At 40.1% G+C, this 14,800-nt stretch overlaps 1 protein-coding gene across 5 annotated transcripts in view; it reads right to left on the bottom strand.

Moving 5' to 3' along the window:
- The window catches only part of DACH1 (dachshund family transcription factor 1), a 470,395-nt gene that overhangs the window by 144,051 nt on the left and 311,544 nt on the right, over positions 1-14,800 (bottom strand). For 4 of the 5 annotated variants that reach the window (XR_005592968.1, XM_039520998.1, XM_039520997.1 and 1 more), the window contains exons 4-5: positions 14,407-14,562; positions 13,657-13,829 (exon numbers count right to left, since the gene is read on the bottom strand). Coding sequence is in view for 4 of the 5 variants with exons in the window: in XM_039520998.1 (XP_039376932.1) it covers positions 13,657-13,829; positions 14,407-14,562 (329 nt within the window). In the remaining variant the exon portion in view is untranslated. The remainder of the gene's footprint in view (positions 1-13,656; positions 13,830-14,406; positions 14,563-14,800) is intronic. The other variant, XM_039521001.1, reaches the window with a different exon arrangement.

Raw genomic sequence — 14,800 nt, forward strand, 5'->3', positions numbered from 1 at the left:
ATTCCTCTCACCTGGAACTTCCAGAACAGTGAGAGAGTCAGGGACCTAGCGGAGGCATGTCAAGGGCAGGAGAGATTGTATATCATTGCAGTGCTATGAACTCCAGTAATTTCCTTTTGATAGATGGTCCTTTAGAGAACATTGCTAGCTGGCACATGTTAGAGAAACATCCATGCAGAAGACCAGGCAGCTATAACCATCTCCTTAATGGCCACAGATCCTCCCTCCTGTGATATGCTGGCCCATTATATGTACTACTTTCACTTCAAGCATTCATTTTCTGGTTCTACCCAAAAGCGAATTAACTTTGTTGAGGAAGAGCTACCAATCCAATGGCATTTCTAAAATCTTGTCACCACAAAATTGTACTGGATTACAGAAAGCCAGTGAAATTTGTTAAAAAGAAATAGTCAGCTCTCCAACCTTATAATTAGGCCATAAACCTCTATCTTGGAGCATGCAGATGGATTTCTCTTCTACTCTGGTTATTTAGGATTTGCTTCATATCCCTTTAAAACTGAGTATTGCTCATGGTTCTAGATGTTTAATTATTTGTTTTCTTTGGATATTTACTCCATTATTTTATTGGTAATAGATGTTAGATATAAGGGTTGGTAATTACCAGGATCACTCTTATTTCCATCTTTGATGATCACTGAACATTTGCTTTTTATCCGGTTATCTGTAACCTCCCACATTTCTTTTTTGTGGCTATTGAGAAATGTTTGTTATATGTCCTTTTTCTCCAATCCTGCCTGGCAACGGGTAGACAGGCTTACAGACAGGCTTCACTGAGGGCTTGGCTACACTTACAAATTTGCAGCGCTGCAGCAGGGTGTGAAAACACACCCTCTGCAGCGCTGCAAATTGCGGCGCTACAAAGCGCCAGTGTAGTCAAAGCCCCAGCGCTGGGAAGTGGAGTACGGACAGCGCTGGGAGAGTTTTCTCCCAGCGCTGACGCTTTGACTACACTTAGCGCTTCAAAGCGCTGCCGCGGCAGCGCTTTGAAATGCAAGTGTAGCCAAAGCCTGAGAAGGAAACAAGAGGCAAAGATTTGTCTATCATATGTAGTACATAAACCCCACTCTGCCCTCTTCTTTTCAGCCTTACAGAATTCTAGAAAGCATTGATCCAGCCAGGGATCCAGCAACTCTCCTGGGCATTTTAGGACACATGTTAAACTATTAGCTATTAGTAGTATGGCATAACTTTGCCTACAAGCACTCCTAAAGTCAAATACAGTAAGGGCCTGCTCTTCAAAATAGCTCAGCTCTCATTTAGGCACCAAAATAAGAGGTCAGATTTTCCAAAGAGCTAGTTATAAGTGTCACAATGGGATCTGCTGGGTGCTATACCCTTTTTAAAATCTGGTCCTTATTCTGATGCCTAAATGGGAGCTTAGCTCTTAAAATTTGGTCCCAGATGTGGATCCTGAGCATTTGAAAATCTGGCACCAACCTCATTTGGCCCCATAATCTTCCCACCAGGAAGCACTTGTCTTTTACCCCAGAGGAGATGGAGCATCCTTTCTCACACCTTTACTTTCCTGGTATTAGAAGTTTCAGACTCACAATATCCAGTCTCTTTAAAATGAATTGATCACCTGGATCAGTCAGTCCCTTCAGTCCTCATATTGATTGCGCTGATCACGAGACATCTTCCATTCTTCTCTTATCCTGGCCTTCCTTCTCCATGTGTGGCCATGCCTTTTCACAATAAAATCTTCCCATCTCTTTAATTAATTAATTAAAATATTTTCCTGGTACCCTCTGCCCTCCTTCATGTGGCTTCTGATAAATGGGAAAAGGACTCTCAAAGCAGTTTCCTTTCAGGATCTAGATTTTCCTGTCAGCCTCCATGCCACAGGATCAAGAAAAGGTCACATTCCACATTATCTTTGGATGTAGTCACATTTCCAGAGGACACAAAAAGGTATATAGTCTCTTGTTTTACAGGACTTATGAGGTTGTGGTGATCACCCCTAGAATCACTACCGACTCCATCTGTGTTCCAGAGCACTCCAAATAACCTTGTGAGACCTTCCATCCTATCACCTTTTCTCAAGCTGGATGAAGGGAGTCCCATGAGGAAGGCTCCTCTACTCTGTTTCCTATTTGCCTTCTTCCTCCTATTCCAGTTCACACAGAAAGGAGTTTCATCAGCCCTCTTCTCCTTTTTTTTGCAGGCAGTTATTTTGATCCAGCAGCTCCATCTCATTCTCTCAGGAAAAGTACCCCATAACCAGAACTCTTCCTCTAGAACCCTGCCACAAAGCACCCTTACTGAAGTTTAGCTGGCCCAGGCTTCAACCCCTCCTCTTCATTCCAAGTGAGGGCACCTCAAGCAATTTGTATGAGGTTGGTCCCTGCTCCTCCTCAGAAGGTAGGCAAGGAAGATGGGTCAGTGCTGGGCATATAATCAAACTTCTTCTAGGCCCTTGTCACTTGAGGTTTTTGCCCAATAACTTTGCCCTTTAGCACTGTAATTTCCTGGAAGCAGAAATCCATGCTCTTTTAGACAAAATGTTAATCTGCACAGTTCCCCAGTTTCAGAACAGAGAAAGAGGGGGATTCCTCCATGTACAACATGGTGTACTACTGAATGTGTCAAGAGTTTCTACCCTGTTCTGCACTCTCCCGTAAACCTTAGCAACTGCCAGTCAACATTTTAGATGTAAATTCCTAAATTCATTCTCAGGCCGTCTCTGATCAGTGTCCCTTCTATTCAGGGTTCTCCCTTGTGTCTTCTTCCCTAATTCTGGTCTGGTTGATCATTCATCTCTTGGACCCTTTTGCAGTTTGCATAATCATCATCCTGTGGGCTAATTTTCACCTTTCTCCTGTTTAGAGATCCCTGCTCTTTCAGTGGTACTCTTTGTCTGTCCTCAGTCAGTTGATAAGTGCTTCCCCCCCCCCAGTCAAGGTCACCAGAACCTCTGAAGAAGTGGTGGGAGGGCAAGGCCAAAATGCCCATTCCCTCCCCATGGCTGGCTGCTCAAGACTTTGATGGTCTTGAGGTTGAGAGCAGCTGGTAAGAGCAGGTTCCTTTGAAAAAGTTGTTGATTGCCCTACCTGAAGTAAAAAAACCAACAACAACTACCAATCATTCTCTACTTCATGTTCTCAGATTGGAGCATCTGGTGTTGAAGAAAGAGATGGACATTCCAGGTGCCAGGATGTGCTCGGTAACGGGGCCTTGGTACTGAATAATGGGGATTGCGGTTCTTCCCCAACCATCAGGTCTCCAGGGTACCAGAGCTCATGAGGTACCCTGGGCTCATTCAGTATCGCGGAGGAGTGTCCATGGCTCTTTGTTGGTACCAATGGCTGAGAAGGTGCAGAGCACTCTGTAGATGAATGTTTTGTTGCACCTCGTACAGTGCATAGGGACACTACTTGAAGAAGAACAAATGCTTCTGATAGCCACCTATTTTACAGTAAATAAAAGACAATACAGAGAAACAACTACTCTGAAGTCCATCTCTGATCCTCCTAATGAACCACAAACTGGTTTGAATAGGTTCAAGAGACACAGGGAGACAAAGAACTTTGCTGTGGACAAAAAGGGAACCTTTGAAAAACAGGAGAAGGGAGAGACATAGAGACTGTGAGGAACCTGAGGGAACCCCAGTCCCTACAAGTGGGGCTGTCTGGATAAGCTAGGCCTAACTAAACTATAAGTAAGACAGATATATGTAAACTGTTTATTATGCTGAAACCCTTTTGCTCTTGTCTTACTCTGCTCCTACTATTTATATTAAACAATACTTTTATTTGCAAGTATTGTCTTGGCTAACTATATTTCCACACCAGACATAGTTCCCACAGGGGAGACTTGCAGGGCTCGAACACAGTTGGGCATACTGAGGAATCACAGTGGATGCATAGATTGAACTACAGAAAACAGACTCAGAGAAGAAGAGTTGCAGGATTCCATCGTGACACAGGGGAAGATGCAAGCCCTGTCTCCTGGTGGAGGTACACTCAGAGAGACTAAAATAGAGAAAAAGTGGCATTTAGCACTGAACAATGATACAAACCATTCTTGAAAATGCCACAAAGCCTCATGGGACAAAGTCCATGCTTGTGTGGGCTCTCATAAGAATTTCTGGCTATTATTTTGGACTTGCTTCTCCTATGAATGTGTCCATATGGCTCCTTTGAAAAGCTGGTTTTGATTGGAAAAGCAAATTTCAATTTAGCATTTCCTAACTTTTGACTGCTTGACTTCGCAACATTAATACTGATATTTTAACATAGTTTTTAATTGGTTTTTTTTGCTCGTTTTGGTGGTTGGATGCAATTATAATTTACATACACATGGGCACAGATAATAAGATTACTTTTATTTTTTCATTGTGACATTGCCAGTTCTAGCAGTATTCTACATTTAATATCTCACCTATCAGTGAAAATGTAAAAGAAAACATTTAAATACATTCACTATATGTGCATGTGCCACAGAGGCCCATGGGTGGTTCATTACTCTGTGTAAGCAACTCTTATCAGCCCAGTCATACTCACCACACCTAATACAGTATTGTTGTGATTGATACCCAAAAAGTGTCATGTAATTTATCACTGGAAAACTAATATCTCACTGGTCATTAACATTCTTGTGTGGAGCATGTACCAGGCATATACAGAGAGTTATAAATATGTGTTAGAATTATGTTCTTAAAATGTGTTTGGCAAGTAATAAATAAGCCCAGTCTGCCTTAGGAAAAGGATTGTGTATTTGTTTGTCTGACCTGCGTGGTTCTCAGGCACAAACCATGAAGGTATATTTACATAAAAGGTAAACACAGCCAACAAACTAGCAAGTGAGGAAGACAGCATTTTGACTGCAAAGACAGAGGGTCTGAACCCAAATGATAACCAATCAAATCAACTGATTGGATACAATATTACTGTATTATAATTGTGTATAGAGTAAGGTCATTTATGAAAGCTTGCAATACCTTGATGATTAATATTGTTGTGAAATGAGAAATCAGGATACTCACTGATATTATGCTTTACAGTCTGTGACCAAATACAGGGAGAAACATTTTTTCTCCCAGACAGAATGGAAGGCAGCTATCTATCCTGTCTCCAATGTAAATTAATCAGTGTGGAATCAAAACAATGGAAGCCTCATTTACATACAAATCAGCAGGGGAATGGAAATTGCACACCAGGAAGCCTACCTGCCTGCTGAAGCAGGGTCAATGAACTTTGGGAAAATAGCCTGGTGTCTACATTCCAGCAGGTGATAGAAGCTTTGTCTGGGCTTAGTTTTTAAATAATATGTTTCAAAGGTTTACTGTAACTAGACTATAAAAAGAAAGGGGAGAGAAACACATAGCTATACATCACTTGGGGGATTCAAGGACCAGAGCTCTTGAAATCACAGAATTCTGGATTCTTCAGTCAATGGCGTTGAAGCCTTTGGGAACTGTATATAGGTGAGAAACCCGTTCAGGCAAAAAGTATAACTTGCTAAAATTAAGTTTTAGTGTTAGAAGCACAATTTTACTTTTGTTTATTTGTAACCCTTTCTATCTTTATTCCTTATACTTGGTGTCACTTAAAACTATGTCCTTCTGTTAAATATACTTGTATTATTTTTACTATAAACTAATTCAGTGCTGTGATTGAAATAAGTGTCAAATTCCAGTTAAATTAATGATCTGCAGTGTATTGTCTCTTTAAAGGAACAACAATCTTAATAAGTTCTGCGAGCATTCCGGGAGATGGCTGGACACTACAAGGAGACATCTCTGGGGAAGTTGGGATTCACTGTTTGTTAGTTGCAAGACAAAGCTTGGACTGGCAGAGTCCTGAAGATTTTATTGGCAAGGCAGACAAGCTGTTCGTCAGAGAGTTGTCACACATCTTAGCAGTAGCAAAATTCTCACTTGCTGAGGCTATAAGGGGTAACACAGTAACTCAAACTCACAATATGGGAACCTCAGCAGATTGTCAGGAAACCATATTAGGGAAATTTGAGACTTGGAGGGTGTTGGGGGTCACTCTGCAAAAAGTCATTGGGTGGTGAAAGCCAGAGAGTGACCTGCCTGCGTATATGCTGGCTTTTGGTGTCAGGTCTGTGAGTCACAGCAGCATAGCATTGAAGGCACCCAGAGTTGGCAGGGCAGGCACTGATACAACCCTTATTGGACTGGGTCAAACCCCAAAGCATCAGAGCACACAGACACACACACAGACACACACACACACTTTTATATGTACACAATCCATATTATATACAATATCCTTTTGGATTACCTCACATATTCCAGTCAGTTAAGACAGAGTAATGAAATCTGTAACAGCTTTGCATTACTGCTCTCCTAGGTGGTCAACAGTTTTTGTCATCAAAGCTTTGCATACTGTTGCACCAACAGAATCACACTCTGCTGTCTTTTCTTTATTTTAAGCAACAGGTCACATAAGCTATCCCTAGTCTGGAAGTTTATACATTGACTCTGCAAACTACTGAGTGACTAGTCTGCAGAATTTCATGACCATGTGACCTCATATACAGAAGCCACAACACAATGGAATTCTGCAGGTGCTACACATTTGAGGTAAAAAATGCCTGTATCTGAGAAATTTAAATGTATACAGTTGTAGCTTTTCAGCTCTGGATGACTATAGCACATTTCCTTCCCTTTCTCCAGCTGTTGTAGATTTGTCAGCAACACTATGATGCAAACATGGAAAAAATAAAAACAAAAAAGTTTGAAAATAAAATTAAATAGTAACACACTGTTTAAGCCCACAGATGAATTGAAGTGTAGACCCAACAGTCTTAAATTAAAATGAAATATTGAAATTACTGGGGGACAAATACTATAAAATCAAAGGAAATGTTTTACTTTGAATCAGCCATCTTGGCTAAATATTTTGCTGATTGAGTTCTACTCCTGGGTGAGAGGGTGATATGATCCTGTAAACCAAGGCAAGCTTCAGCAGAGGACACATGAAACTGCGGCGTATTTGGGGAGTGGCAGAATAATTTCAGTCTGGAGTTTTTTGTATATTAGGCAGCTGCTGGTGACTTTTGTATATTACTGTGCTGCTGGTGACTTTTTCAACCTGTAGTGCAACTGTTTTCTACTGTAACTCTTTGCTCTAAACAATATATATGACATGTATGTATGTGAATACATACTGAATTGATACAAGGCAGTTTTTGATACTGGTCTGCTGCTATTTTCCAAATGTTACAACACAGAATTATCTCAAGTCATTGTTAATAGGAGTTATACATTTCACAATATCCTTCATATTTCCAAGCATCTTTCTGTTTGGGGTGGGGGGAAATGGTAGCCATCTGATATACTGAAACTTCTAACAAGCTGAGCTTTTTGAAGCCATGGACAGGTGATAAAAGCCACCTCATGTCTAAAGCATCCCCAGGTCACAGCTGTCATACTCAGTGTGATTCATTGCTGTCATAATCTGCTGCCCCTGCTTGTTGCTGCACTTCTTTTATTCATCCAACTCATATATCTAAATATTCCATTACAAAAAGGACATCTAATGTTCATCTCATGTTTGAAAGGGCACAACACAAACTTCTGGAATTTAATTCTAAAGACTTGTGCTTAAACTGGCCATTACCAAATCTAAGGTGTCTGTTCACTTGTTCATTTCTCAATACTTCCCTTACAATTTTGTTTCTGTCTGATCTTCTTGTTTATGCAATTTAGCACGGTTAAAATATTTGTTTATCATGTGGTTTCAGTTTTATTCCAACTTCTTATCAATTGGAAATGTAATATTGCCCAGTGATGGAATGGCATTTGAAGCTTTCTGAGTTTACAGATAACAACACTGACTGTGGACTTGGTGAATTGGAGGGAAAGGTCAGCAAGTCATCTAGGTTGGCACTGTTCACAAAATCAAGTCTCCTCTCCAAGAAACCAGGATGTTTATCATTTCAGGACCCAATATCTACCAGGATAATTCTGATCTCAGTTACAGCAGTGTAAGTCCAGAACAATTCTACTGAAGTTCATTGAATTAGCTTGTATGTACAAGAGTAGAAATTTGCCCCACTCCTTCCAATATTCAAAGACTGTGTTACTTAGAAAAAGGTAAACTTGTTTTGTCTAATTTCAAATAACCTCTGACATTTAGATTAGAAAACTGAATTTAAAAAAAAACTACTCGGTTCACAATCCTCTTAAGGCCATCTCCTGTCAAAGGCAAAGAGACAGAACAAAATGAAAGCTTGGGTGAAAAAAAAAAATGAAACAGAAAGAGAGAGAAAGTAAAACCAGAAAGCCTTAAAGTGTAGAGAAAGAAAAGAAAGGATATAAATTCTAATAAAAAGTAGTTTTCTGACAATGAATAATACTTTGTGATGTCCCTCCCTCTAACATCAATATTAAGAAACAGAAACAGTAGTTTTGAGTTTTCCCACCTCACAACATCACTGTATCTATTCTCACAATACCACTAGGATATTATTTCTCTTTGTAGCATGCTACTGTACATACTCTTTACATTGCCACTGCAGGGTGCTAGCAATGTTTGCTCAGAGAGTTTGCCCTTTAACCACTACCTGCATGCGCCATAAGGACACATGCTAAAATCATAGAGTTTCTTTGCCTCCACTGGGGACAGAGTAGACTGTCAATAGCCATTCCCCCAAACAAATACCCCAAGCTCCATACCCTCCAAATACCAGCTAATACTCATAAGGACAGGAAGAAATAATGTATATACTTAATGTTTAAAAAAATGCCTTACTGCAAGTGAGGCTAGAACAGGGGTTCTCAACCTTTTTTGAATCATGCCCTCCCACCCATCTTTTTTTTTTTCTTGGAGCCTCCCTTCCTTAAAAACATAGGAATAGCTCAGTGGTTTGTGCATTGGCCTGCTAAACCCAGGGTTGTAAATTCAATCCTTGAGGGGGCCACTAAGGGATGTAGGGGGAAATCAGTACTTGGTCCTGCTAGTGAAGGCAGCTCTGTGAGATAGGTATATCTCCAACCCAGATGGAACTGTGGTCATTAATACATTGATTCCAATCAAGGGGATTCTATTTGAAATAAATCAGTCCTTTGATCCTGATGTCTGCCTGTGTATAGGCAAGGAAACCTTTCAAAAGCACATACAATAATAGTTTCTAGGGCAGTATTTCTCAGCTTCAGCATCAAAGAGTGCTAGCGAGCCGTGCAACTCCATGCTCCGGGTCACAACTGCATTCACTGAAATTTGGCCTGGCTGCCCCTTCGGTTGTCTCACCAAATACTGTACAAAGGCAGTTTGGAAAGAGAGGCTTTTTGCCACTGCTCCTATGCCAAAGGCTATTTATAGTTTTCTTGCAATTTCACTGCAAACATGAATTTGCACTGAAATTTGACCTGGCCACCCCTCCATCTGATGGAAAGGTGAATGGCTTTGGGACCCCGTGAGTGAATGGAAAGTTCTGCGGCCCCCCCATGTGCAAATTTTAACCACTAGATTTAATAACCACACATGTAACTCTCCAGCAAAATTATCAGGAGGGGCTGAGGGATGCTGTGATTCCATCTTTCCTGTTAGTATCATGGTAAAGTGTGCACCAGAAGGAAAATAGATGTGTGAGGTAGGGAGACCAGATGTCCTGATTTTATAGGGACAGTCCCGATTTTTCACACTTGCTATTTGGCTAGTGTGAGGGCTCACTCCATGACCATCATGACACAGCAGTATAAGGAGCATGTACAGCATTGTGATAGCACCATAATGCCACTACAGAGATATATGATAGCTTTCGCTTCCATGATTATAATTACTTTCTAAACAATCTATATCCATAATATTAAAATAAACCATGGTGCCTATTTGTTACCTATTTACCATCTCTGATAGAGAAATATGGACTGATGATGGGGCAATATAAAACTTTTATCAGCATGAATCGGGGGAAGACAAATATATGCATCACAGGCTCAGCAATTTATTTCATGTATATTATCTCTGCATGTGGCATAAAGCACTGTCTGATCGTGTGATGCACACTGAGGAAAGTATACTGAGCTATGTGACCACTAGTTCTAATCCCAGATCACCTATAGAATACTCTTACTATTTCTCTACACTTCACAATCATTATTAAATTAGGCCTAATGACCCAACCTCAGCGTAGACAATTATATTTCTTTTGTTTTACACATAAGATAATTCAGAAGTTGGAGCCATCATTACTGGGAACAAAACCCAGGATGAGACACCCAAATCTTACCAGCTTTCCCACATGAGTTTTTAAAAGAAATGGTCCAAATTATGTGCTTGTCCAACACATGCTGACACAGTGTGGATGTTTGTCCCTCTCTAGTGGCTAGACGACAACCCATGCTTTAAGATCTGAGGATTTCAGGTTAAGTCCCTGCAGATGACATAAAAATGTGTTGTTACACTTGGCTACACTAGGCCATATTCTGTTCCCAGAGCCAGGAAGAGAACAGAGAAATTCTGACACCCAACATTCTAGTGCTCGTTCAGAAATAATTGTGTGACTCAGTGATAAAGTGTGTGTTGTGTTTCCCTCTATGAGCTGCTCCTCAAAAAGGAGGATAGCATATCTACATTACCAGGACTACTATAGATGAAACAGTAGAATGCTGTGCAGGGGATCTGAAAGCTGTAGTCTATTCCGTGTAGGTTCTTCTACTGCTCTCATCACCACAGTATCTAAGCACCTTCCAGTAGTGCATTAAGAGTGATGAGTAATGTGTCACATCTGGTTTGTTCTCTTTTCTTTCTTGTGGGCTCAAACTTGCCTGATGACCAATTGGGGGCGGAGGGAATATATGTACATTTATCTAGGCTCCTCACACTCCTGTTGAAATTATTTTATATAGCAAGCTATTATATTGAACTGTGAATTTAGATGTTCTGTTAATATTTGCCTTATTACTGTATTTTTAGTGTCTGTATTTTGGTTAATGGGAGATGTCGCTTTAACAATAGGGTGGGCCACATATTACCGGGTTTGTCTGACAATGACTGAAGACAGTACCCTGACTGTGCAGATTCCTAAGAGGTCAGAATTTGATTTGATAAACTTTACACAAAATAAGCTTCGCTTTTGAGGGTGTAACATTAACACATATTAGGGAACTGGAAGCCTCAGGACATTGCTAGTGACCCTTAGAGCCTTTTTCCTGTAGGTTACCAGCATGAATCCAGCTCACCTCAGTAGGGATTAAAAACTGCCTATCTAATGAACGTTTGGTGCTCCTTGTATGAGATGAGTCACAGCTCCCACATCACAAACTCAGCACCACATTTTGCATAAATTAGCAGATTCAGCAGAGGCCAAGAACTTCACGGCCCATGGAGACTGAGCTGTCTCTGTGACTTGTAAAGGAAGGTCCCCCAAATGAGGATTGAGGCATGTTGACATGGTGATGTGTGGGGAAGGTCGCCCTGCTGCCTGTAGATAAACCTGTGGCTTCAGTAACCAGAGCTGCACAAGCCATAAGAGCAACATTTTCAAAAGCACCTAAGTGACTCAAGACCTTTTTCAAAATGGAAATTCAGCTATAAGTCACTTGGGCGCTTTGAAAAATAACATAAATCCACATGTTTTTTTAAAGATGGCATAAAGAACAATATGCAAATTAGACATAACTATGCAAATTGTCTCATTAAATAATCTGCATAAAATGTCACATGGAGCTACACAAAATTTGACAGTTATGATGAAGGTTTTAATAGCATGAATATAGGATGGCTGATTTCCTCTGGAATGAGTTATGCAGGTCACCCCCCCACACACATAAAAAGGTCAAGATTTTTAAAATTTACTAATAATTTTCAAGTGACAAGTAGAAAACTATTTGTCTTTAAGATGTCTCAAGTTAAGCACCCAAAAATTGGGGCACTGAAAATTAGATGCCATCTGAAAAATCTTTGCCTTCATTTGTAATATGGGTTTCTCTCCCCAAATAGCTGGGGTGCAATTGAAAATAGGCTCAGGGATTGGAAAGAGAATGAGAAAGTGTTCTTAGGGTGGAAGTGTTTGTATTTAGCTGTCACGGAGACAGACATCAATGTGTGAAGAGTCCAGCTGGATTAAAAAACGTGTTGGTTTTAAAGACAAGATAGCCTGGCCTCATTTATTTGGATCCCCTTGATGCTACAATGTATTATCTTGCTAGCTACGGAATTCATGATGACACAGAGCAATATAAAAACATTTTTGGGGGGGGGTTGGGAGGGGGTAGAGGTTTTAAATTTATTCTCCATCTAAGCCCCACAGAGTTACACTCATGGTAACTTGGCCACCCAGCTTTACACAGTTTACTAATTACTTTGTTTAAGTTCAAAAAATAAAACATTTTCTTTTTGAATGTCAAAAACAGATTGAGATCAAATTTCCCACTGCTGTATATAAACTGTGATGTTGTACTTCTGATAATAAAAAGTAAGGAAGACACTTTAACATGTTAAGGATGCAAAAAACTAAGTACATTGGACATCATATTTCAAGACTCCCACAGGAGCAAACAAAATGCTGTGTCAGCTAGTGTGTGCTCAATCATGTTCTCAATGTCTTTATATCCATTACCATATATTCATGTAATAAGCAGTGATCACTATGGAAATTTAGAAAATAAATGTAGGATGAAATATAGACCTAATATGTCCCAGGGAACAGTTCTGGTATTATGTACCTCTTGCTAATTGCCATTCTAGTGAAAAATAAAACATACAGAAGGGCAGAAATCACCATGCTACTAGGCAGTGACAGTTAGCAGCATGAGTGATATGACAGGGTAGATTCAAAATGGTCACCACCACACCATGGCTGTTGTCTCAGATGTATTTGCATGCACCCTGGTTCCAATGCTGATTTCTGCTGTTGTCATGCCTACCAAGACAGAAGATACAGCCTAACTTTTAAAGCCATATATAGGCCTAGTCCAAATTGCCTTACTAAGGGTTTGTCCACACTGCATCACAGTGCAGACTACGGGGGTATGAACTGCAGAGTGCACCAAAGTATTGTGCACTAACTGCCCTGTGTGGACACTGCTGGCATGAACTAAAAGGTATCTAGTTTGTGTTAATGTAATCCTCCTTCAAACAGGGTTACATTATTGTGAACTACATTGCTTTTAGTTTGCACCAGAAGCATCAACACAGGGCAGTTAGCCCATGGTGAGGGAGCACCTCAAGATGTTCTTCAATTAATTTATTTAGTCACTCTAGTTAGGGCACTCAGACCTCCAGCTGGGAATATCTGACATAAACACCAGGATTGGTGTCATCTTGGGCCCACTGTAGTCAATGACAAAATTCTCACTGACTTCAACAGGGTCAGGATTTCACCTCCAGCTTCCTGGGAAAGTGGCATGAGATCTTTTTGGCCATGGGTAGTCAGTATCTATATCTCATCTGACAAATGGCAACTTCAACTGTGGAACTGCAGCACTGATTTAGTACTCAATATTCAAAATTTTCAGTTACCAACATAATACTCAGTTCCCAAAATCAGTTCTTACAGTAAGTGGGTTTTTCTTTGGAGCCCTCCCTTCCAAACATTGACCAACCCTTGCCATTATGACTGCTTACCTTATGACATCTGATGAGAACAGCCTTACATTAATAAGGTACCATGCTGTGAAGAAATTAATTTAGTATCACAGATATTTTTCTAGATGTTTACCTTAATAACAGATGTCTCGACTCTGGATGGGGGACTCTGTACTTGTGCTGCTGCTGCCATATTTGCAATGGTACTAAGGTGGTTCATCTGACTCATGGCCATTGTGACAGATGCTGGAGGTAGGCTGACAGGAATTAATGGGTGGGGCATCATCATAAAAGGAAGTTCCAGGCCTAAGGGGAAAAAAAACAAAAGGCAGGAAATATTGGTTTATGATTTTTTTTTAAATATTGACTATTAGGAATATATTTTCTTATAAGCAAAATATGTTGAAATACTTGGCACCAAATGTGTTAAAAAATGAACTCTTCCAACATTTCAGTATAGAGCGGTTAACATGAATCTGTTCACTTTTTGTACGTGTGTAATTCCCTTTAGTATCCATGGAGGTCTTATACGCACAGGGAGAAGCTAACAGACCTCTTAGTTTGTTCACATCAGTGTAATGTTGTATCATATCATTGCTAAGCAATTGTTGTTTGTTATATTGTCCATTTTAATACTTGTGGCAAGGTGTCTTAGCAATAATTATGCCACTGATGCACAGGTTAATAGCTATTTAAGTATTAGGTTTATTGTGTATGTTTTTATTTTTTTATTACTCCTATTTCCACTGCTGAATACTTTAATTAAAGTATTACAGTATTCACCACATTTTTTTTATTTTGCATAGCCTATTTAACTAAACACAATAGAAAGACAGGAGTTTGAAAACTACTGATGTTAGCGTTGAAAGATGTCAACCCGTACCATTTGGCAGAAGGTGGTTCTGTTGAAGAGGGTTGAGAGGATGGCTAACTGGAAGGTTATGCTGTCCAGGCAAGCTGGGATGGTTAACTGAGGCCTGTGATCCTTGGGTAGGGGGAGACTGAAGCTTTTCTTTATCCCAAGAACCATCACTGCTGCCTGTGGGGAATGAATATAAATTATTTGGATGCAGGAAGATTTCAAATTTGCAATGTCTGAATTTGCAATCAAGGCCATGAATTTAACCCATTTGTGGTTGACAAATTAGTGTTTGTAATGTAGGGGTTGGGCAAGGGGGAGGTTTTGTTTTCCATCAATAGAAAGAAAAGCCACCTTTATAGACTGGTAAGGATAACATTTGGCATTTATAGTTAGAAACATTAATTTATGGGTGTTG

Source organism: Mauremys reevesii, linkage group 1 (genome assembly GCF_016161935.1).
Source record: "Mauremys reevesii isolate NIE-2019 linkage group 1, ASM1616193v1, whole genome shotgun sequence".
In the NCBI taxonomy this organism is placed as follows: Eukaryota; Metazoa; Chordata; order Testudines; family Geoemydidae; genus Mauremys; species Mauremys reevesii.